General features: G+C 44.5%; 1 protein-coding gene across 4 annotated transcripts in view; it reads left to right on the top strand.

Annotated features, from left to right (window-relative positions):
- sik3 (SIK family kinase 3) overlaps positions 1-21554 on the top strand; it is a 37872-nt gene extending 16318 nt beyond the window's left edge. Inside the window, exons 7-26 of one of the 4 annotated variants that reach the window (XM_069700901.1) lie at positions 164-282; positions 1475-1585; positions 1699-1833; positions 2382-2459; positions 3155-3264; positions 3743-3899; positions 3995-4144; positions 4238-4311; positions 6152-6286; positions 7804-7945; positions 11302-11421; positions 12446-12504; positions 12759-12868; positions 13570-13739; positions 13891-14018; positions 14728-15497; positions 15690-15847; positions 17044-17173; positions 17300-17426; positions 19816-21554. In XM_069700901.1, coding sequence (XP_069557002.1) covers positions 164-282; positions 1475-1585; positions 1699-1833; positions 2382-2459; positions 3155-3264; positions 3743-3899; positions 3995-4144; positions 4238-4311; positions 6152-6286; positions 7804-7945; positions 11302-11421; positions 12446-12504; positions 12759-12868; positions 13570-13739; positions 13891-14018; positions 14728-15497; positions 15690-15847; positions 17044-17173; positions 17300-17421 — 2978 coding nt within the window. In that variant the 3' untranslated portion in view covers positions 17422-17426; positions 19816-21554. Of the gene's footprint in view, positions 1-163; positions 283-1474; positions 1586-1698; positions 1834-2378; positions 2460-3154; positions 3265-3742; positions 3900-3994; positions 4145-4237; positions 4312-6151; positions 6287-7803; positions 7946-11301; positions 11422-12445; positions 12505-12758; positions 12869-13569; positions 13740-13890; positions 14019-14727; positions 15498-15689; positions 15848-17043; positions 17174-17299; positions 17427-19815 lie in introns of all 4 variants that reach the window. The other 3 variants (XM_069700809.1, XM_069700728.1, XM_069700986.1) reach the window with 3 other exon arrangements.
- Positions 21555-25125: the final 3571 nt, after the last annotated feature.

The following is a 25125-nucleotide window of genomic DNA, read 5'->3' as shown; positions in this document are numbered from 1 at the left end:
TTATTTAGGTTATTTCTGGTTATTTACCATCCCTTGGAAGATTTTTTTTTTCAAACATTTGTTTGGGCGGATTGTTGGATTGTTTGCATTTACTGTATACGTGTGTTTCAAGTTTTGTTGTATGACGTGTGAATGCATGCTGTATGTTTGTGTGCCATTGCAGACTGTGAGTACTTAATTAGACACATGTTAGTGCTGGAGCCCAGCAGACGCTTGTCCATGGAGCAGATCTGTAAGAACAAGTGGATGAGACAAGGAGACCCAGACCCAGAGTTCGACAGGGTGAGATCTCTTTCGAAGTATTCAGCAACATTTTCCACTTGCCGCTGGATAATTATTTTCTTCTCATGCTGTCAGTGGTGTGAGTTAGTGAATGCTTTCATTTTTTTTTTTAACGACGACACCACTTCCTTTGTGTGTATTGTTGTTGCAGAAAAGCCTGCGGTTGCTACCGTATGAGAGACAAGAACAATAGCTTTCATGCAAATAACTGGGTTATCACTAGAGACAGGACAAATTTAGTGATTGGTTAATGTCTGACAAATCGAAAGTGTCATGAAAAAAATATATTCGTGTGAATGTATAAACCAGCACATTAACCAGTGGAGACATTTGGCACCGTAGTGGCCAGTATTGTTTTCAGTATTATTAACAGTTAAAATAAGAGTTAGAAAAGAATGATTATTCACTTTCTGATGGAGAGTTAGTTGAGAAGAAGAACTACCAGTCTAATATCTGTGTTAAATCTAAGGTTACAGTCAGCCACTAGTTAGCTTAGCTGAGGACTAAGAGTGGAAACGGGAGGAAACAGCTCGCCTGCCTCTGTCCACCTACCAGCACCTCTCAGGCCCCGCTCACACCCACCTGGAGTTAACATCTGTCCTCACAAGCATCTGGAGTGAACACTTGTGACGGGATCTGACTTCCCCGCTCTAAACGGCACGGTGGTGCAGTGGTTAGCATTGTCGCCTCACAACAAAAAGGTTCCGGGTTCGAATCCGGTCCTGGGCCTTTCTGTACGGAGTTTGCATGTGCTCCCTGTGCTTGCGTGGGTTCTCTCCGGGCTCTCCGGCTTCCTCCCATCACCCAAAAACATGCACCTCAGGTTAGTTGGCGCCGCGGTCGTGGCAGCCTGTTGCAGCAGCTCCCCCTCGGGATGCTGCTGTAGCGAAAGAATTTCCCCTCGGGGATTAATAAAGTACAATAAAATATTTTTAAAAAAATTAATTTATGTAAATAGACATGTACAGAAACCAGTCAGTTTCGTGGCTAAGGATATTATATTATTCCAGCGGTTTCAATCCCAGGTGTGAAAAGGGCCAAAAGCTTGCTACTAAACATTCCTATTATCCCTACAAAAACTGTTAAAATAATTAGCTTCTCATGTAACGCCACCACAACAGAAAGTGAATAAGAACATTCCCTTTAAAGTCGAACAATATCTTGAACTTACGCCGTCTCTCCTCCCTTCCAGTTAATAGCAGAGTGTGAGCAGGTGAAGACGGAGCGAGAGATGGAGCTCATCAACGAGCAGGTCCTGATCGCCATGTCTGAGATGGGCTTGGACCGAGAGCGCACACTTCAGGTCGGACACAAATACGTAGCTGACTTGCGCTGATGCATTTCAATATTTAGCACTGCTCTTCATCAAAAGTCCAGTCAGTGCATCTTATGTTTGTTCTGCGCTTTCCTCCCCAGTCTCTACAAACAGATGCATACGATCACTACAGTGCCATCTACAGTCTGCTGGCTGACCGCCTCAAGAAACACAAGTCCCTGCGCGTTGCCCCACCCACACCGCGCTCCATTAGCTATCCTCTAAACGCTGTTCAGGTGATTCATTTACTGTTGATACATGCCTGCTTTTTTAAAAACAAATTTATACAATTAATCTCAGTTTTAAAACAGACTGATAGTATTGTGGAGTGTTTGACCCAACCTATAGCAAGTGTGTCTAACTGTGAACATTGTTTCTAGAGCCAGTGGATGACAAGATTATCTCAGCAGTCCCTGATCTTTACTTACAAATCCTACGTATCTGTATAGTACTGCAAACTGTAAATGCATCAAAGAAGAATGGGGCTCATTCTTTGAGAACCCACTGAAGACAGGAGGGTTTAATATGACTTGCAGCCGTCATCGTGTCTGTCAACTGAATGCAGTTGATTGGCTTTAACCCACATCTGCCAATCCCACTGTTCTAACAAGATTTTTTTTATAAAAGTAGCACAGTCCTCAAATGACCTGTGTGTGTGTGTGTGTGTGTGTGTGTGTGTGTGTGTGTGTGTGTGTGTGTGTGTGTGTGTGTGTGTGTGTGTGTGTGTGTGTGTGTGTGTGTGTGTGTGCGCGTGTGCGTGCGTGTGTGTGTGCACGCCCAGCAGACGGACCCACAGGGTAATCCCGTTAGCATGACTGTTCCCCACGTCCAGCTCATCAACCCAGAGAACCAGATTGTTGAGGTGAGTCAACAAAGGAGCCACATGGTTGCATCAGCCTGGCAGTGAGTGACAGCAGCTCTTCAGGTCATGATGCTCCACAAGCAAACGAGAAGCAGTCAGGACTTTTGTTCATGGATTTGGAATCCCAACCTTCACGCAAACCCTAACTGCTTTTAACGTATGAAGTTTGACTGATTGGAAAAAGGTGTTATACCTAAAGAGTCCTTTAACTCAGCAACACTTCTTTGTCTTCTAAATGTAGTACGAACAACCGCATCCGGGTTTTATATTTTGGATCATTTTCCTGTTTGTGCACACTGACTGCTTTTCCATCAGTTATGGTTTATTTACTATGTTATTGTAGCCTGTGATCCATCTCCTAGACTGTTATCAGCCGTCACCAATCACACACACGCACACACACACACACACACACACACGCATACACACACACACACGCATACACACACTCCCAACACAACACGCGGAGGCTGTGACTCACAAACGCCGTGAAACACGAGAATGCGTCAGATCACTGCATTGCAGCAGGGATTTGAATAGACGACTTGAACTTTGAAGCATGTGCACTGTATTACAACTGGAATATGTTTTACAATTATTTATGTTGCTACAAATGTACACAAGCATGTAACACACACTACCAAAGAGCACTTCTGATGACTAAATACACATGCGCGTGTGTATTTATTGTGTAGCCGGACGGCAACATGGCCCTGGACAGTGATGAAGGGGAGGAGCCATCTCCTGAGGCCATGGCTCGCTACCTTTCAATGAGGCGGCACACTGTGGGGGTACCAGACCAAAGGTAACACATAAACAACTCTTCTACCGTGTCGTTTTCTGATAGTTAGTGGTAATGTATCTGTGTCTTTCGGGCAGATCTTGGGTGAGGATTGAACTGACTCGCTGTATTCCTTCACAATATATCACATTTGGGTAAAAGACTGCAACACAGTTGTATTTATTTAATTCAGTCTCCAAAAAATGGTACATGGCGTCTCTGCCAGCTGCTGAGTGAGTTAGACTGTGGTGTCAAGTTTTGAAGCAATCAAACGTAATCGCTTCTTGCTATTTATAGCTTATTAAAAAATCAATGGGAGATCGCAAATAGCAAGTGTTTATTTGAGGCTGTGTTGATGCAGGGATGGTGGAGTGGGTTATGTGGAGTGCCTTAAAATCATCGTTTCCAAATCACACGTTAACTTGTGACTGAACTACTTTCCAGCAGGTACACGTAATAAAACATTGACTCCTTTGTGACATTTCCCCTCCTTGCACTACAGGACAGAGATGCAGGAGGACCTCCAGAAACTGCCCCCAGGTTTCCCTCGTGGTGCGTTGCCCCAACCCCCTTTCCCCCCACTTGCCCCCACTATGGGCCCAATGCACACTCTCATGCCCACACAGAGCCTGCAGCCCACACAGCAGCTGGAGTACAAGGTACAGTCATTCGGGTTAGACCGGCTTTCAGTTGGTAGGAGAAGAAGCGTTGTTCGTTTTCCACTCTGACTCCCTGTCGGCTACTGATCCTCCAGGAGCAGTCGTTGCTGCAGCCGCCTACCCTGCAGCTGCTCAACGGCATGGGGCCTCTGGGTCGAAGAGCTTCCGACGGCGGGGCCAACATTCAACTACACGCTCAGCTCCTGAAGAGGCCCCGAGGGCCCTCACCACTTGTCGCCAGTCCGGTGAGGATCTGGATTTCTGAATGTGTGCAACTCGTATATTCTCCCCTCGTGTGCTGAATAAGCGTTGACCAGTAAACTGTTTGCCTCTCTCAGCATCCTATCCAAGCAGTAGCTCCGGTGGATGAGGAGGGTTCAGACGGAGAGCCAGACCAAGAGGCAGTGCAGAGGTAACCCAGGCCGACGGTTTTTGGTGATGGGGTGTACTGTACAGAGGTGCTGTCTAAACTGGACACTGTGGAAGTTGCGTACCCTGTGGCAACAGGTCGTGGGTACTGTGTCTATTTTAAGGAAAGGATTTGAAAAGCCCAGAACATTTTTTTTTTTTTTTTCAAGCCTCGATTGCGACCTCCCTGTCATTTCTCATCAAAATGTGAGCAAATGTTGGAGTAGCTGAGCGTGAGAGGTGTTAAATCCAGGTAACTAAATAAAAGAAATAGAAACAAATACCAGAATCATTCGCTGGACAATTATGTATTTTTATTTGATTTGTTTTTGTTTTTGTGTATATAGTCTGTGTGTGTTTGTATTTATTTATTCATTGCTCTTATTTTTTTTTTTTTCTAAAATAATTATTTTTATCCATCTTATTTTATGTACCGTAATTTCCGGACTATTGAGCGCACCTGAATAGAAGCCGCACCCACTGAATTTTTTAAAAAATAATTATTTTGAACATAAATAAGCCGCACATGTCTATAAGCCGCAGGGGCCTACCGGTACATTGAAACAAATGAACTTTACACAGGCTTTAACGAAACACGGCTTAACAAAAATAAATAGGCTTTAACGAAACACGGCTTGTAACAAAAATTAAAAAAAATAGTGGTAAACAGTAGCCTACCAAGAAAGTCATTGGTCACTATCTTCCTCCTCCTGTGCACTGAAACCACTGAAGTCATCTCCTTCGGTGTCGGAGTTGAACAGCCTCAGAATTGCTTCATCCGATGTTGGATCGTTCTCATCGTCGCTCTCGTTACTTTCATCCGGAGGCAAATTCCCCGCTGAGCTCATGCTGCCCTCTTCAACACGCAGCAGTCCAGCCTTTCCAAACCCGTTGGATCCATAAATTAGCCGCGTCATTGTTTCAGCCGCGAGGTTCAAAGCGTGGGGGAAAAAAAGTAGCGGCTTATAGTCCGGAAAGTACGGTATACGTATTTGAACATTTTTCATTTTGTGTGCACCTTTTTGTGTTTCTATGCTGCTGTGACGATTAAATGTCCCCAACGTGGGATTAATAAAGTCTAACTCTATAGACATAACGCTGAAAGAATTTGAAAAATGTTAAATATAATAACTAAATAAGATCTTGAAAATAGGACTTGAGATTAGACCAGGGTAAGATAGGCACCAGGTTGGTGTATGGAGATGTAGCGCTGCATTCAAAAGTGTAGGTTAGGGCTGCCAAGCAGTTCCTCTTCAGACAGCACACTCTGTCGACTTCGCTGGTGTCCTGGGTTGCTGGGAGTGAGTGCCTCTAGGCTGCTCTGCTTTTTCCCCACGGGAGGTGGCCACTCTGCTGTGGTGCTCTGTCCCATCTTTTCTCCTTTTTCCATTGCGCAAGTGCCTTCTGCCACAGTTCCAAACTGAATCTGCCACCAAATCCAACCCTCCTATCTCTCAAACTCTTTTGCCGAGAGCTTCTTTACCTCTCTCATTTCTGTAAGTGCCAAATTATTCTCTGGAGCTTTTCACCCTTTCTCACACAGCTTTGCTAACCCTGAAGCTTGCAAATCCAACGACTACAAAATGGCATCCAGTCCAATCCTTAAATTGGAAGCTGGGGGTTTGTGGGATACCCATAAACTTTAACATCCATCTGTGGTGTAATTTCTACTTTTTGTTTGCTGATTGGCTACGATGATATGATTGATGGCACCTATTGGCAGAGGTGGGAAGGGGTGGGCCTCCCCCCCCCCGTCTCCATTACCCAATAAGGACAGAGAGCTGACCAGCGCTGCTTCCTGTCTCCCACCCTCACCCCCGTCCTCCCCCCTCCCTGCGGCCCAGGTACCTGGCGAACCGCTCCAAGCGGCACACGACGCACGCGCTCACGAGCACATCGCATGGCGAACCCTCGGCAGAGTCACAGCGGCCCCAGGGCCCCCGCCAGAGGGGGGGCTGGGCCCCCGACATACACACCCGGTGAGGGGACACGCCCGCTCCGAGCTGTATATGCACAAAACACACTCACACACAAACACTCAGCCTTACACATGAACTGAGGGGCACATCAGGCCCGACCCTCTGGAGCGCTCTCTCACACATACTCGCCTGCACACACAGCTTATCTCACACACACACACACACACACACACACACACACACACACACACACACACACACACACACACACACACACACACACACACACACACACACACACACACACACTGCTGATGAAGTGCTTGCTCCAGGTGAAGGGTGTGTACCCTCCAGTGAGGGAGGATATTTACTGTCAGTGGTGATGGTGGAGGTAGAGTTTGTGGCACAGGGCACACATATCTCCACATCACCGGTAAACTAGGATTCAAACCTTTTTCTTCCCCACAACCCTGGAAAGAGGAGGTATGTGACGGGTTCTCTCCCAAGACTTAGCAGACTCTTTTCAATGCTAAATCACTCCTTCTGTTTATTTTCTCCCAAATAGCAGCCATATTTTTGTGTTTTAGTATTGTCAGTATACCCCTTTTTTTTTCCCCTTAAGTGTCATAGTCCTCCACCTCAGTTTAGAAAGTCTTTTGAGAGACTGGGTGTATTTTTTGGGATACAGAGGGCAGCCTGAACCTGGAGTTTAAACTGGGCGCTCTGTTCAGCTACAGTTCATGATCTTTGTTCATGGAATACTTTTTAGCAATCAGATGCTGTGATTGGATTTTTATTTTATTTTTGATGGAAAATTCCTTTCTTGATGAAAACGGCAGCTGCATCATCCAGTCCCGTCAAACATCCATCCTGTCCAAGAGTTTTAGTTTTCTCTGAAGTAGGAGTAGTTGGAGTAGTTGTTTGTGTGCTGTTTATTATGCAGTAAAAAGTGACTCATCTCATAATTTCTGCACAGACAAATGTCTACCATTAATGGTAAGTTGTGGAAAGAGCTTCACTGTGTAGGAAGACTGATTCCTTAATGTCGTGTAAGTGGCAGCGTTGCCGTACATGATCTTCCATTAACAATGGTATGTATACAATGTACCTGCTTTTACATGGGCACGATTTGCACGATGGATGAAATCATTGAAACAACAGTTATTATTAGATTCTTTTGACATATCAGTTGTTTTAAATTCCTAATGAGTCGTAATGTTCGCTTTTTTTTTTCTTTTTTTTTTTTCCAATATTTACTTTCTCACCTGCAAAACACTTAAACTTGTAACATTGTGTACAGGTTTTCAGAGCTCACGCTTCTCCTTTGTCTGTTTCTGTGTCTCATCCGTGTCCGTATGACTGTGTGTGCGTGCGTGCGTCTGTCAATGTTCCTGTGTTTTCTTGTCGTGTGTGTGTGTGTGTGTGTGTGTGTGTGTGTGTGTGTGTGTGTGTGTGTGTGTGTGTGTGTGTGTGTGTGTGTGTGTGTGTGTGTGTGCGTGCGTGCGCGCGTGTGTGTGTGTGTGTGTGTATTTGTGTACACGCTTGTTTGTGTCTGCTCCCTGTGGTCCCCGTTTCAGATCCAGCTATAAGGACTGTAACACCCTTCATCTCCCCATGGAGCGCTTCTCGCCTGTCAGACGGTTCTCCGACGGTGCCGCCACCATCCAGGCCTTCAAGGCTCATCTAGAGAACAGCAGCCTCATTAGGCAACTCAAGCAGGTACAGCACTCTGCTTCGCATCAGGGGAAAACACAAACAACTAACTGCTTGTAATACACTCAATTCATCTCGCTCATCACCAGAAACAAACACATTGATGTGCCAGTGTTACATATGTAGTGTTTCGTATGTTCAGAGTCGGACATTACGACTCGCCAGGTTTCATTCCTGCATATTTTTTGACGAATCATTTCGAGAGATAACTTTAGACTATTGATAAAACGATAAATACTTATGGCAGGGTCAAAGTCAAAATGATAGATTGAGATTGAAAATTAATATTATAAACCATCTTTATATAATGTTATATACCATCTTTGTTCTTTTCCATGAAGTGCTACTATTCTTCTTAATTGGCTAGCTTTAAGGGGTGTGACACATCATATCCTTCAGGATAATAACAGTATCATTTTTAATTCGATAGAAGAAATTCATATCGTGAAAAAGTCGATATTCCACCCTGTTTAAGAAATGACGGCATACCGCTACGCAGCATAGCCGGATGACATAAGTTTGCAGCTTATCCAGCAACAAACATGACTAAAGCCGCTTTATTCTGCCGGTTTTCAGCTCAGTGTGAGTTTAATTGATGGTTGCTCACTTCACAAAGCGCTCTGTGGGCTTCACGGAGCAAAGCAGAGGCTCAGGTGAATGACTCAACTCGTTACGGAATAAAAGTGCAACAAAAGTCCAAAACTGATTCATGAATAGTCAAATGTCAACCTTAAACTTCATAAAATCAGGCCATAATATCGTTGAATCTGCCGACAGCAGCGCTCCTGCACCGCTGCACACATAAATCCTGCCTCAACGCTGTATGCAGGATCTGAACCTCATGGTTGTTTACAAACTAAGACAGACTGAGACATTTTAAATAATTTGTCCTGAATTTTTGAGGGCATACTTTTACATTTACGCTGACATATAAAACTATAACACTTATTTATGGAAATTTAATGTTATTTAAATTAATAATCATAATAATGTTGTTACATAGTCAAAAATATTGTTATTGCAATACCCAGATGTATCATGGTATTATTTTAGGGCCATATTGCCCACCCCTACATGCTTTATGAAAACACCCTTGAGTTTGTGTCCTTCAGTACCTATAGACGAAAACATATTTCCCTGGAGAGTTGATATTATTGATCAATACCAGCGACTGAACAATAACTTCACCGGCTGCTGAGATCTTCGCGTTTTTGCAGGAATTTTCAATGCAGGCAGCAGCCATGGAAAATCATGCAATGATGCAACACATCTGGCTCTCAAGGCAAACGGTGCGGACATGGTGACCCTTTGCAGCCAGTCTGATGCAGGTTTGACTCACTTGGGGACAGAGATCTCCGGCACTTCAAATCTGTGCAGCTGTGATGCAGCGTGAAGCAGTTTCTCACTAGATGTGAACACTGCAAAGACGCACACACCACCCATTGGCTGCATTCTTCATTCATAGGACTGGTGAACGTACCCTGTTTAAGTCTAGTACTTGTCAGTTATGGTTTTTCAATTTTTTTTTTTTTTTTTTTTTTTTTTTTTCGTTTTGCTGGTAGCAGTATTTAAATAAAATAAATAAATAATAAAAAAACAACATCCTTAAGTTGTTTGCAGGAAGCCGTGGGTCATTACTCATCTGTGACTAACTTTCAGGTCATCAGGAGCTTCTGATGTCATAGCATCACATAGAGGGTCTTATCCTGTGAGCAGCATTGTGATGATACACTGAGACTCGAGCTTGGGTTAACAAAGTGACAGATGAAACAGCATCACAGGACGAAACTTTACTTGCAAAATGAGCATTTCTGTCGATATGACAGGCCGATCAAATGGCACTTTATTTGTGCCTAAATAATCGATGCTTGACTGTTGTCAAGATTGTCTCGAGCATCATCCAAGTCTGTATAAGTAGGAGGAATCTTGTTTTTGAAAGAAAATGTTACATAAAGATAAATATTGCATGTTTTACAGAACTTGCATAACATAAGTTGAAGTGGTGTCCTTGTTTTGCCTTGTAAATGTGTACATTTTGAAAAGCATTGTATTTTCGTGTCTACATCTACCAGGGGACCACCACGTTGAGTATAATAATATATTAATTCCAATACAGGAGAGACTTGATGGTCTCTGCAACTAGGTGTGCATATACTGTGCATCTCTCCCAGATATCATCATGTCAGCACAGTAACAACAAATAAACAGGGTTTTTTTCCACCTATTTTCAAACTCCTATGGTTGAAGTAGTTTATGTATCTCCCCTGGGAACAGTACAGATACCAGTGCAAGGAGGTTTATCTCCGGCATTTCCCTCAATTCAAGTTGCCAAGTTTATGTACCAGAATGCGCCGCACCTGTACCTGGGACCAGAGTGATGAACAGTCATGGAGGAAATGGGCTTTCCACACACCCGACACATTTTTAATCGGGACGTCAGGCTGCTTTTTGTAGCCTCATTTTAATGCTCCATCTGAAGCATTAATAAAATAGAAAAAGTATAATCAAAATATAGAATAAAGCAAAATGCATTTTGCAGGCGCAGTAGTGCACAAGCGCAGGCGAGTGCAAGAGAGTTTGAGGTGTAGCTAGTTAAAGGCTGAAGTCAAAACATATGTTTTAAGCTTTCTTTTGGAAATATTTTGTGAGCTAGCTTCTCTGATATTTACAGGTATTAGATACATACAAACAGTTACTGTCTATAACCCCCCCTAAGACATAAAGATCCTAACATGTAACATGGATGTCGATGTCTGGGGATGCTGACTAAAAAGGCATCATAATACACGAGCTGCATCAGGAGTTGTACGTAATCTTTATTCTGCTTTTAGTAATGAAGTGATGTCCAAAGTGCAACCAACCAGATTGAGCGTCGTTATTAAACACTGAAAGAATTTAGACTCGACTGAAATCCTAACACTCAGAATATTTTAAGATGAGACCAAACTGAATCTCTGAGCTGTTAAAACCACAATCTGCTTCTAGAGACATCACATCATCCGCAGTGACCCTGCAATGAGATTACCTAACCCTGTAGGAGGCGTAGCGAGGGAAAGAGATAATCACCATGTTAGCAGTCTGTGCTTCATCTTCGGTGTGCGCTGGAAAGCCGGGATTATCATCAGTCTCAAGTGTTAAGAGGGTTAATAAGGTTGGAGGTAAGGTGAACACATGACCTGCTAAGGACCCATGAACAAATACCATTTCTACCACTGAGAGTGTACAGAATGGACAACTGAAATAACAGAAATACATCAGAATAAATCTTCCGCGTTGTAGCTGGTCATACAAGCTGGCCCGGCTGTTGTTTTGATGAGTTTGGATTTTGAAAGTGCTGAAAGACATGTCTGTGTTCGCAACAGGAGTGTGAGCAGCTCCAGAAAATGTACGCCGCCCAGCAGGACGAGCGATTCCTGGAGCACACTCAGCAGCAGCACATCCTGTACCAGCAAGAGCAGCAAATCCTCCACCAGCAAATCCAGGTACTTTTAAAGCTGACAAATACGTAGCTGTCATACAGCTGTCGTCACAGGCCGAAACTCCACTCTTCATCCATTGCGGTCGCAGACAGCAGCATGATGGAATAGCAACACCATTAGTCCACAATGAGTCGGTCTGTGTGGTTTGACCCCGTAAAGCCTTGTCATGATATTTGTATGGCATCATGAAGCCTGATGTTCTGAGACGGTTCCTGTTGCACATTTGCACGTGTGCATTTGGGAGTTCAATGTGGACATGAGCAGAGAGCGCACATCAAATTTAGCGTCAAACCTGGATAATCGGCAACATAAATCCTTAAAATGCTTCAGAAGTACTTTGGCAGTGAAACATGAGCCAGGCGAGGTGTTTTGAGTGACATTCACGTTTCCAGAGGGGCGGAACATCACGGTTGGCGCGTCAGGTCAGCAGCACAACCCCGTGGCTTTTTCTTTGACATTCGTGGGGTTGTGCACCGTGACTTTGCCCCCCCCCTCCTTCCCCCCGGGTCAGACTGTCAACACGGACTTCTGCCGAAATGTTCTGAAGCATCTGAGGGAAAACATTCAACGCACACCTGAACTGTGGCACCGTGAGCTCTGAATGAGCCTGAATGCCTTTTTTTTTTTTTTATTTTATTTATTTTTTTAAAAGATGACCTACAAGAACGTTTGCACTGTTCTCGGTTGAGTTCTGCTGTTTTGGTTTTTCCGTCAACAAAACATGACAAAAATCATTTTTGCCATTTGTATTTAGATGCAGAATTGTAGAAGACAACGATAGCTGTTGCAACCACCTGTCAGATTGACAGCAATTTCCTCCACAATAACTTTATAGAAAGTGGTTTTAATTTGGTGCCCCTGAAGATTGGATATCCTCATCGCGGCTTCATTTGTCTCTTCAACTTAATTCCTTTCTTTGGAGCGTGTACATTTAATGTTATACTGTATTATGATCGGTCTATATCCTGTAGTCATACATTATTTATGTTCATGCTTTGAGTCAAATTGCATTTCTATTTCCCTGCAGGGTTTGTCTTTAGGCCATGGAGAGAGCCAGCCCAGTCACCTAACCCACCAGCTTCAGAGGTAAACAAACGCACACACACACACACACACACACACACACACACACACACACACACACACACACACACACACACACACACACACACACACACACACACACACACACACACACACACACACACGTATGTATTACTCATCGGCTATTGAACAGTGAACAATAAACCTGATAACCGTGGTGCAGCGCTATCAACTGAAGTGTTACATCACTGGTATCTCTCTCTTCTCCTCTCCTACTCCGTCCTGTCCTCCCTCAGGTTACGTATCCAGCCCTCCAGCCCTCCGCCAACACATCCCAGCAACCACCTCTTCAGACAGCCCAATCAGAGTCCTCCGCCTGGCTCTGCAGGCATAATGCAAGGGCATGGTTAGTAACACCATTGCTGGAGTGCTTAGATGCTTTGTGCTTTGTAAGTGGTGGAGGTGCAGTAAGGCAGAAATACAGTTTATCAGTTGGACACTGATCGTAATTAGCTGACAGATATTATGCATAACTGGTCATTTCACATTTTAGGTCTGCATGTATTATTCATGGGTAATTTCTACTTAACTAATTACATTTTATTTGTTTTTTAAACTGAAATAGTTTTAAGGTATGCTGGAAGTGCAGCAAGGTTTAACTATTAGTTGTTGTCTTTTTGGCATCGGTACACAAACACTGACATATGTTCATTTTATATGTTCATTAATGTACGAGAATCTATACTATTTACTTACTCAATGAAAGTGTTTTTTTCATTTACGACAAGGGTCAGCAGGAGAGTAAACACCTGAGCCGTCTCAAACACAATAAATTGTGATTGCCGTGTTGAGATAACCGTTTTTTATTTACTTATTGTAACAGCATCATTAGTTGGTTTACCAGTCAGGACCAAGCCTGACCTCGAATAATGACCATCTAAAATATGGAAATCAAAGAAAAATTAGCAAGGGCTCATGAATCAAACCATGCAAGGCTTTGAACTTACTCACTTTCTCTGGTTGGGAAGTTCAATTTGAAAAAAACATTAATGATGTCAGTTTGACATCGGCCGGTGGTTTTCCTCTCTGACTCCTCTCCTCTTGCAGGAGGTCAGTCATCAGTGCAGTACCAGCATGGTGCTCCAGCCATGTACCAGGCCCAGAGTGGCAGCCCACCTCCCACAGGCCTGCCTCGAGTCTCTCTGCCAACCAATCCGCAAGCAGCATCTGCCCGCCCCACCGTCCCATTGGCACAGGGTGTACCTCAACAACAGCAGGTAGCTGCAAAGAGCCAATCAGATTCATTTTAGTGTCTACTGATGCTTACCTGTATTGTTTTAAATAAATTCCCTCTGACTGAAAATTAAATCTAAATAATGATATATAATTTTGAAATGCTGTACTTAAATCCTACCATTGACTGTACAGGTGACCATCCAGGTGCAGGAGGTGGAGCTGGGAGGTGGGGCGCCGAGGCAGGGCAGTTTTTTGGCCACGCCAGGCGGACACAGAGTCCTCGGGAAGCAGCTCAGTGCTGACAACGCCGAGACGCACAGGTGACCCCCCCCCTTTTTTTTTTTGCTGGCTGCCCACATTCCCAATGGACGGTTTCTGTCTTCTTCTGCCTTTCACTTTATTTTTTTGCTTGATTACTCTCCATAACCTCGCCACTCTAAACAGACCCATTCATCTCATTTATTGTATTTTCCAGTTTATCATTGTGTGTTTCTCGTTGTTTTTGTTACATTTCTGCCACATTAACCGATTTCCCCAAAACTTTATTTTGAAAACTCAGACAGTGATGCTTTTGGTCAGGCCAAAGATTTTGTGTGTGAGAGTGAGTATGTTGTTACCAGTATTGGAAAATACATGTAAACCCTTCATCGACTTTGCTGTGATGACATCCTCAACCAGCTCTGCACCTCAGTGTATCTGGGTGAGTGTCTGGATATAAATGTTCCAGCAGCTCGAATAGGTCATCCTGTGACCCCTGACATCATCATCCCATAATCAGTCCCCTGTAGCCAGGACTGTCTTCTCTGAGAGACCAATCCTAAAATACACGCGTGATTAAAATGCCTGTACTCCTCTCAGTGAATACTTGAACCTGGAGCAGACTGAAGTGTTTGCTAGGCTATGTGTGTGTTGGCCTTCTGTAGATTGGTGAAAGCTTGGTGAAGTGTTTGCACTCTGTAAAGAGGATCAGGAGCATGTTGTTGCGAGACAGCGGGTGGCTCATTATCCTCTGCGTTCCCTCCTCTTCAGTCGCAGCCTCGGCCGCTTCACATCAGGCTACGACCAGACCCAGTTTAATCCCCACCTCTTCTCCAGCGACGTTGCTTCCCGGGGCGCCTCCGGAGTGGTCGGCTCCTACACCCCCTACCTGCAGGGAGCCTCCCTTAAAGTCCCCGGCCTAGAGGGCTACCAGAGCGGGGCGGTGGGGACCAGCAGTTATGGCCCCCCCTCTACACTACAGCAGGCCCTGCTCTCCCCAACTCCTTTGGACTACCGCCCCCCGCAGCAGCACGTCACTCCCACCCTGCAGGGCCTCCTGTCACCCCGCCACTCTCTAACCGGGCACGCCGATCCCAGGCTGCCCCCCCAAGACCTGGCCGCCCTGCTGAAGAGGCAGAGCCCCCGGCCGTGCCAAGCAACCCCCACAACACCCAGCGGTGCACCACAAGAGTATGGAGACATGCTGCTTCTCCGCCAGCTTAGCCAAGGGGAGAGCTTGGAGCCACCGGCATCTCAGGGTGCCTCCGGAGGACAACACTACCACCACCTCCTCCAGATCCGACCCCCGGACGTCCAGCCGCAGCAGCACCCGGCCCAGGCGCCTTGCCCAAACTTACCTCACTCAGAGAGCATGGAGGAGGATGAGGTACCAGCTGGCTACCACCTTCCACACGAGGGCCTCCTGGCTAAAGCAGGAGAAGGACATGAGCTCCTGGGGCCTCCCCGAGGAGGCACCCCACCCTACAGCTCCCCTACACACAGGCATGGTGGCTACATAAGAGGATCCCCAGCAAGTAGAGGTGAGACCTGTTCATGGGGCTGTTATTAATCTTACTACAGTAATATAGAGTCTAACATCTCTCCAGACTGAATATCTTTGTTTACCTTCACATTTGTGTTGCTGGCATCCAGATTAGATGCAGAGCAGTTCTTTTTTTTTTTTTTTTAACTTTTCTGTGTTCCTTTTTCATATACCAAATCTTGCCTTTCAGAACCTGAGCATGTGGAGTGCAGGCCCCCAGGACAAGCCATGGAAGTGCCTGATCATAATGGTGTGGGCTATTCGCGAGGTCCCCAGGGTGATGCCGCCTATAGATCCAGAGGACAGCTACAGCGCCACCACACCATCCAGACATGTGATGATGCCTACGTAAGTGAAATTCTTCTCGATTATTCAGACTGCACTGATCACCAGGGACGAGTTCCAACAACCACTTCCATTTCGGATCTAGTTCAAAGTAGGCAAAAAAGTTCAGATTTGTTCATTTCCAGGGCTGAAAAAAGTCCCTCATCAAATATGTGTTATTATTCTCTTGCCTTTACTTTCTTTCTCTCTGACACTGCAGACATCAGTTGTTAACTTTTAAATCGTGTCGTCACAATGTTCACATCCTGAAATGTTTGTTTAATTATTATTCTGTCTGAAATGTACCAGCTACTTTTATATTTTACCAACACTTGGCTGGTGCCAATTTTCCACCGTGGTGTGCAGCAGCCTCCACTGATAACTGATCAACTGGGTTGCTCAATGGACTGCTGAGCGTAGTACCATGCAAAAGGGTTGGCAGAAACAATCTCGCATTTATATGGCGTGTTTATACGGGCTTGGTATACATTGGGGGAGTGTATGACGTATCAGTTCATCATCATTGCCAGTGCAGTGCAGGAGAAAGCCCACTCAGCAGGAAGAAGCAAATGTTTGCATGACTGAATGAACTCAGAAGTCACATCGACTGGAGATGTCTTTGAGATGTCATAATTTAAGCGTAGTTATCCTCTATAGTTCTGACTTATTGTAGCTAGGCTTGTCACGTTAGAAACGTTTCCATTCATCATCTGAATAAAACTAACATTAAGGTCATAATGCTGTCACTATTTTCACATCGGTGCTTCTTTAATGATGTCATCTTATCGTGCCCTCTTCTTCTGCTGTTGTTTAATGGCACATAGGTGGAGAAATTAGTGCCACTTTTGCATATTGTTTGTTTTGATTATTGGTACCTGTCATTGTCAGTAATTTATTTGTATATTTCAGTTAATATTCATGTCTAATATGCCCTGCGCAATTTTGGTTTACAAAGGCAGAGATGCTATTTTTGTTTGTGTACGCCAATGAAGAGAAAGAGACAATAAATGTCTCTTTCTCTTCGTAAGGTGTATTGTTGAACCGCGAATAGTCTTATACTGTAATAGTGGCATCAACTGAATAGAAAAAGAAATGGAAATTACTAATTGCGATTATTTGGATGAAAATGAATTGTCATCTAATGTTTTACAAATGTGACAGACCTGATTGTAAGAGCTCCAAGCTGTTCAGTAAGTATGTTTTGTTCCCGCTCTGCTCAGGATCAGTCAGACCCCATGTCCGGGATGAGCCTGTTGGCTGGGAAGGCACTAAGCTCCGCCCGCATGTCGGACATCCTCAGCCAGACATCGCTGACGGGAAGCCAGCAGCTGCACCAGCGGGAAGAGTCAGGTCAGTACGACACATGCCGTTACCACAAACAGTGAATCTTCTTCTGTTGTTGTTGTTGTTGTTGTTGTTGTTGTTGTTGTTCCTGTTCCTGTCCACACCATTAAAAGACGTGCGTTTCTCACGCAGTGTGTGACGTGGAGGGGGAGCTCCATGCAGCAGCCTGCTACCCCTCCTCCTGCACCAGTGACATGCTCCTCAGCTACAAGCCCCCTGACCTGCAGTACAGCATGGAGCAGGCTGGGGTCTAGCACAGGTACGCACACACACACACACACACACACACACACACACACACACACACACACACACACACACACACACACACACACACACACACACACACACACACACACACACACACACACACACAGACCAAACTATATGAAATACACTATACACTTGCATTTTTCAGAATTTTCCATAGTTTGAAGCAGGGTGGGAAATGAAATGTTTAAATGTGAACATTTATCGGCCGCTGACAGATAAATATTCAAATTCACAGGCCACTCAATACTAAATCATTGTTTTGTGTCTGAACTCTACCGGCCACTATAATAGCATTTGGCTGCTGGCTGTTTGAAGACTACTGAGTGTCCTCTGACTCGTATTACCTCTTTAATCCCAATTTAGTGGGACAGCAGCCAAAACCCATCAGTAAGGTTCCTGTTGGCTCCACATCGCCTTATAAATGACTTTGTAAAAGTCATTTTTATAGAGTTTATGTTGTAAAAGGCTTTTGACTCTGACTTTATAGTTGATTCAGCATTCAACACCTGCTTAGTCCGTTTTTCTTCCCTCCTCTGCAGATGTCTGTATGTACAGAACATTAAACCGTGTCGTGTTTATTACAGAGGTAATTCAATTAGGCCTATTAACATTAGTCATGCAATAAAGACTCTTAAAATGTCAAAATGAAAACCAATAAATCAAATTCATCTAAAAAAAAAAAAAAATAAATGATTGATCATTCAAACTGTTCACCCCATCAGCTCAGTGTTTACTTTGGCAGTTTCTCGAGCCTCTCCATATTATTTTCTCCATATCTTTTTTCGGCGTGGCTTTAAAAATAGCTCCTTTGATTATAGATATCTCTTGTAGGTCTCTGTGTGTGAGCGTCTGCTGCACAGCTGTCTGTCCGTCACGGATTATGAGTCGAGAGCGTCGTCCTCTCAGACAGTTTCCAAAATAAATAAGAAATGCTGAAATAGCTCGCCAAAATATACGCAGACAGCCGTCAAGTTCCCTGGAAGGACCGCCCAAGTAAAGTATATCTATGGGAAACACTGTATTCCAGTTAACACCCGCAGTCAAGCTTGCTACAGTAAAGAGAGGGAATACATGTGCTGCCAGTTATTTTGGGGGTTATGTGTATTTTGGCATCATTATTATACTTCCTCTGTGGTTTAATAGCATAAAACATTTAAGTCATGAAGGGCAAAACTTTTTTTATGTGGATCTTTGTAGAGGTGGATCAGTTAATGGGTTTGGCTGTTCACAACCCTCAAATGGAAGTTATCTGTATATAAGACAGATTTATTCTTGAATTATGAGCATGACAAGGTTGTTGGTTAGTAGCGTAGCTTTGTTTAATGCATTAGACTGAAAATAACTGCCGCTCTGCAAAAAAAAAAACAGGCTGTCTTTGCTTTGCTAGGAATCACAGTTGTTATAAATGTGAGATGGGAAGCGCCGGTACTCAGTTTAATTATGTTACGACATCAGAACATTGTTCTCCACCTCATGTAAAAACCCTTCATGGTTTCATTCTGCCGATAGGATGAGAAAATGTTGACTAAACCTTTGTGGCTCCGGGATCAACATTACAACGGCAAGGCCGACAAGCGGCTTTCATAACAATGATCATAATTGATAGTTATCCATAAGATTAGTTGGCTGTCGGCTTTTTTGCTGCTGCAAACTACCGTTAACCTTTAAATATCCACCTCTGGTTCATTGTGACTATGGTTAAACTGGTGCTTCACAGTTTTTAAGTACGGCACTTTGGTAACTTAAAGGGACTTTCTGAGCAGGGATGGGATATGATTTTTTTTTTTTTGAATAGTCATCAAAATATAGAAAATAGATTAGTGTATGTACGCGACTGTCGTTCTTCCTTATTTCACCTGCATTTACTGGCGCCTGGTTGTAATGTGTTACTTCTGTCAGAAGGTGGCAGCCCAAAAGCTGTCTGTCTGTCTGCCTGCCTGTCTGTCTGTCTGCCTGCCTGTCTGTCTGCCTGTCTGTCTGGGTGGATAGTTGGTTAATAATCGAACAGTTCCAAACAAAAACACTGGCTCCTACATTTCCCGTATGGCCACCTCCACTGTTATTTGCTGCTCTCTGCGTTGTTTTATTCCTACGTATTTTTAATTCCACACACCATGATCCCAATGATGTCATCAAGGTCTATCGTGTTTGGGAAACCCGTTTTGAAAGGCCGATGTTCAGCTGTAATATCCGTGGAATAGAAGCAGTCAAATCAAGATCAAATATCATGACACGCCACAGTGAGAACCTTTTTGTTTAAACCTGTAATATTTTCAACACAGCGTAGACGGTTCAAGAGTTTTCATTTACCTTTTAGTTGTGAGTAATGAAAGCGAGATGACTGAACGGTTTGTTCTCTCCCTGTGTTCCTGCAGGAGGGGGGGGGCATCCTGTGTACATCGGTCCATATCAGCCATCCTGAGTTGTGTTGACTTGAGTTGAGCAGCATCACGCCAAACCACCGTCGTCTTCCCAAGCGGGGGTGCTCTGTGTCCATCTGTCTGTCTCCATCTGTCCCCCGCGAGGCCAGTCTACCTGCGAGAGTGTGTGTGTGTGTGTGTGGGGGGGGGGGGGGGGGTCGACACTGAGACGAAGGGGTTTGGGGTTCACGGGTCAAAGTGCCAGCATTTTCCTGCACAGACACCCAGCATTCATCGCCGCAGGTCGTCTCCTCTTTTCACCTCCCATCCAGCGTAGATTGGGGTTCCCACTCCTCCTTCTTTCCAGTCGACCGCCCCCCTCAGCCCACCTCCTCCCATTCCCTGCAAAGCGTGGCCCGTCCCCTCTCCCACCTGCAGCCCTGACCTAAACCTCCCCTTTCATCCTAACTGTTACTTCATTATGTGCCTCACTGGCGAAATGCATCGATACAGCAAGAACATGGAGTCCAGCAACACAAAGAAACACACACACACACTGCTGCCACAAGCCCAAAGTATTCACGTTCGGTGTGTGTGTGTGTGTGTGTGTGTGTGTGTGTGTGTGTGTGTGTGTGTGTGTGTGTGTGTGTGTGTGTGTGTGTGTGTGTGTGTGTGTGTGTGTGTGCGCGTGTGCGTGTGTGTGACTGAGAAGAAGGGTTGGGCCGAGCGGAGAGTTGTAGATGAAGTTCATGCAGCCCCTCCTCCCCCTCCCCCGCCCATCTCCGCCCTCCCTCCCCCCCTCCCCACCCAGCAGATCATTCCAGAGCGGGCTGAAGTCTCGGCCGGGGTTGGCGGGTGTTTTTGGGGGGCGAGGCTCCAACTGGGCATCAGAACCGCTCTATCCAAAGATGGAGCTCAGTGACATCGCACAGGACAAACCAGCTCTCTTTTTCTTCTGGCATTCATTTTCTTTCTTTCTTTTTATTGTTATTATTTTGTTTTAAATTTAATTTGTACGGCTAATGTCCACGTCGGCATTCCGGTCAATATTGTTACTCTTATTGTTCTTACTGTTTTCTGTAAAAGAAGTTTTATTATGATGAATATTATTATTATTATTATTATTATTATTATTATTAAAGGAAAACAGTTCTGTGTTGCAAGGAAGACAACATTGTTCTTTGATTACTTAAGTAATTCTGCACTTTTGGTTCAAGCTATCCTCTGTCTGTTTCCACTCTTCCTCCTCACTCTTCCTCACTCTTTCATACTGTTCCCCTGCTTCCTCCCCGTCTCCTCCAACCCGAACCCCCCCCCCCCCTCACACACACCTTGTGTTCTCCATCCTCCTTCCCCCACGTCAGTGACAGTGTATTGCATTGTGGGTAGTTTTACCAGACATTTGCTCCTTTCCTTGTACAGTGATGCCATGTATAGAACGCTATTGCAATTTTTGTATCTAATTTTTTTTTTTTTTTCCCGTTTTTGTTTTTTGATGTTGTCGGGGAGGTTGTTTTTTTTTATATTGGTATTTGTTTATCATTTGTATTTTTGGATGTCTTCAAAATGTTTTTTTTTTTGTTTGATGAATCTTGAGATTTCTAGCCAAAAGAGGACAGAGAGAAGAGAGCCAGTGCTCTTTCTGTGTCGTAAAATCGATTGTTCTTATTTGTTTTAATATTATTATATCGAGAGACTTGAATAAGAGGAGAGTAATTATTTTGTGTTGCTTTTTAAAGTATCATTTCAATTGATGTTGTTGTGACTGTCATACTTGTTGATGTTGGGCCTGTTTTCTGTTGACGGGGTAGTTGTGGCAGGCTATACAGGGTCAGGCTTTGGGCTTTGTCTGGGTCGGTTCGGGTGCTACAGAGACTTGACACTCAAAAAGTAAAAAAAACCAACAACAACAACAACAAAAAGACAACAAACGAGGGAATAACTTGTAAAATAGCTGACATATCATCCTAAACATCCCCAAGCGTGGCGACGGACAAACCCACTTCTCTTTCTCCCTCCTGCTGCCCTACCTGCCTGCTGTGATCCTCCCACCATCCTTTTACTACATCGGCTTCTGATCAGATGGCGCCTTAGGGACATGGCCCCGCTTCCCCTCTCCTCCCAAGCTGATCTTGTTACCATGACAACCACGGAGGAAACTACGGCTACAAATTACCGCCCTCGCCCCTTTCTTTTTTGTATTTGGTTGCTGCCTCGTTTTTTTTTTTTTTTCTTCTTCTTCTTCTTTCATCCCAAGCCTGGAAAGACAAGATTGGGGGGTGGGGGGGGGGGGTCCTGTCTGAGTTGGATACACCGCGACACTCCAAACTGTAAAAGGGAAACATTTCAGGGGACGCGTGTCCCCTCCTTAAACATGTCTCCCAGGGTCTGTGTCCTCTGCTGAGCACACCGGGGACCACAGCAGAGGACTGAACCTCCCTTTTCTTCTTCTTTTTTTTTTTTTTTTTTTTAAATTGAGTTTATTGTTCGACCTTTTATCTATCCTCCCATATACAATACTCCTGGATATTCAATCAATAATGGGCCAGCAAGAGACTGTGGTGCAGAATATAGCTGCACCTGTCTGCGTTTCTACAGGCCAGATGTCACAATAGCTGGCTGCACGCTCGACATACTTGTACGCTACACACACACACACACACACACACACCTGAGAGCTGTAGATGGTGTCATGCAGCGCTTGTGCTTTCCATTGGCAGCATGTCACTTCCTGTTTGCTGACATTCGCTCTCGTTCAGACTCGGCGTGGTTAAGTTTGAAGCAGTAAATCTGAATCTCTAAAAGGAGAGTTCGTACCGGTGCAAACGGTGAAGCGAGACTCGGTCCGACGTGTCTTCTGTTCCTTCCCCGAACTCGTGCCAGCGGTCTCGCTGGCCAGAAAGAAGACGCTCTCTTCCATTCCAACTTGGTGCTCCCTCCTCCAGCCTCTTTCATTCCTCTTTCATTCCTCTTTCATTCGTGTCCTCCTGTTTTTTTTGTTTTTACGTTTGTTTTTTTCTCTCATTGTTTACGCCAAGCCAAAACCGAGAACTGAAAGAGAAAGGATGGAGTCCTTGTCCTGCATCAGGAGGGAACTGATTGGAATGGAAGACGCTGCGTGTCTCTTGTTTCGTCGCTGGATAGGAACTCAGAAATGAACAGCGGAGGCGTCACTCCTTGAATGTAATGTTAATGAGCAGTGTCAGAGCTGTTGGTTCAGGTGTGTGTGTGTGTGTGTGTGTGTGCGTGTGTGTGTGTGTGTGTGCGGCGGGAGCAGATGCACACAGGAAGAGACCGCTGAAGGGAATGGAAAGCACTGCAGATGATTCGGAGGTAACGGAGAGAGCTTCTTCACACACATCTTCTTCTCTGATCAGACTGACTCTTTCCTCACCCCCCCCCTTCACCCCCTCCCCTTTCTTTTTTTTTTCTTCCTGTCTTAACTTTTTCACCTCTGACTTCTGTCTTCTTCTCTCCATCCCAGCAAGCCAGCTCTCTGCTCCACTCCTCTTATTTTATTTTATTTTTTTTTTATTTTTTTAGGTTCCTTTTATTTTCTATTGGTTCATTTTTATTTCCGTCTTTTTTTGTTGTTGTTGTTTTATGTTCATTTCTGTTGAGTACAAAAAATACTAAAGTGCAACAACAACGATTAAAAAGAATATCAACCAAACTGAGATGAATAAATAAATATATATAAATAAATAAATAATTTAAAAAGGATGCCTTGTGTGCCTTTGTGTTACCTGCAGCATCACTTTAGATCCTCTCGTCTTTTTTTTTTTTTTTTCTTCCACATTTTGTGTCACAGATTTGATTTGATTAAATGTGGCTAAAATTTAGATTTGTGCTTTGAAAATGTATCTCGGATGAACTCGAATGTTTCTCATTCAGATTCTTTGCAAAACACAGCTTTGGCAGCAGTTACAGTTTTACGTGGTGTCGGATTGAGTCCTTACAAACTTTGCACCGGGCAGTCCCCCCCCCCATTCTTGCAGATTCTGGATTAAATGCGAAATGGTCTGGACCTGCCGTGTCCAGGTGTGGGGGTTGAACCGTGTCCAGGTGTGGGGGTTGAAGTCTGGGCTCGAGGGCCGCGGGACACTCGTCGCGGAGCCACATCGCCGTGGTGTATCGGCTGCACGCTTTGGCTCTTTGTTGTGCTGGAAGGATGAACTGTTGTTGAAGTCTCGTGTGGCTGCACTCTTTCGCTGACAACCTCTCCGGTTATTCCCCTTTTGATCCGAGGCCGATTCACGGCAGGCTCACTTCGCCTCTGAAGAGATGCCGGCCGGGCTTCACCGCAGGGTTTGGGGACGAGCGCTCCCTTTGTGCTCGCCTTCGTGTGCGGTCCTCTGGCTTTTTTAAAAAAAAAATGTATTTATTCTTTTCAATTTTAAGATTTGTGTCCAACATACAAACTGAGCAAAACATTTTGGAGTGAAAAAACAACAACAACAACAACAACTGTCCACGCACCGTAGTGGACGAACTGTGTGATCTCTGACCCACTTTGGATTCTTTCTCTTCTGCAATTTTTTTGTTATTTATTTGCTGACGTGCACCGATCCTGATGTATCTGCAATTTAGCTGCTGCTGCCGTAAGCTGAGATGCAGACCTGGCTGTGTGACGGACAGCTGAGTTATCCTTTGGGTCGTATGAACAATGCAGCTTGGTTTTTAGAGCTCGTGGAAATAAATGGAAAGTGGGACATATTTGGTAGATGGATGACTAGAAGTGCAAAATGGTCCGTTAGACGTGAGCGTACGGACTTTGATATACATGATTATGCTCGTGGTGACTTTTTGCTCTTCAGTCTGTTTCATCCATCGTGTCACTCAAACGTGAACGGTGTCTTTTGCTAACGTGAGGAGGTTTAAAGGCAGGACTGACCTGTCTTGTTACTGCAGCAGCTAATCCTGGATCAATGGAGACGTGTGTCTCTCTCAGCTGTCTCTGCGCATCGTAATGCTCGTTTTAAAGTCGTGAACTAACGATTGTTTACTAACCTTGTTTTTTTTTTGTTTTTTTTCATTGAAATTGTTTTATTCAGTCAGAGAGGAACTTGGGTCAGAGTTTCCTCAAGGGAATATGAGACCCCGAACAAAACCAATCCGTGTTTCCTCTAAGCAAATGCAATAAAATGTTAAATGAGAGTATGTCCTTACAGGTGATGTATTCTTCCTATAAGTCACACTTTCAGCTGCATGAAAACATACCTGCAGTGTGCTATGAGCTCGTTTCCATTGTCTGCCTTTTGGCTGCAGTGCTCTGCATGCTGCTGCTCTGGTCTGTACAGCTGCACTGCAGAGGCTTTTCAGTCT

This window comes from Brachyistius frenatus, unplaced genomic scaffold, assembly GCF_029030835.1.
Source record: "Brachyistius frenatus isolate BFR_SWC_R1_liver_20210118 unplaced genomic scaffold, ASM2903083v1 Contig_1, whole genome shotgun sequence".
NCBI classification, from domain to species: Eukaryota; Metazoa; Chordata; class Actinopteri; family Embiotocidae; genus Brachyistius; species Brachyistius frenatus.
This window is presented reverse-complemented; position numbering and strand designations above follow the sequence as displayed.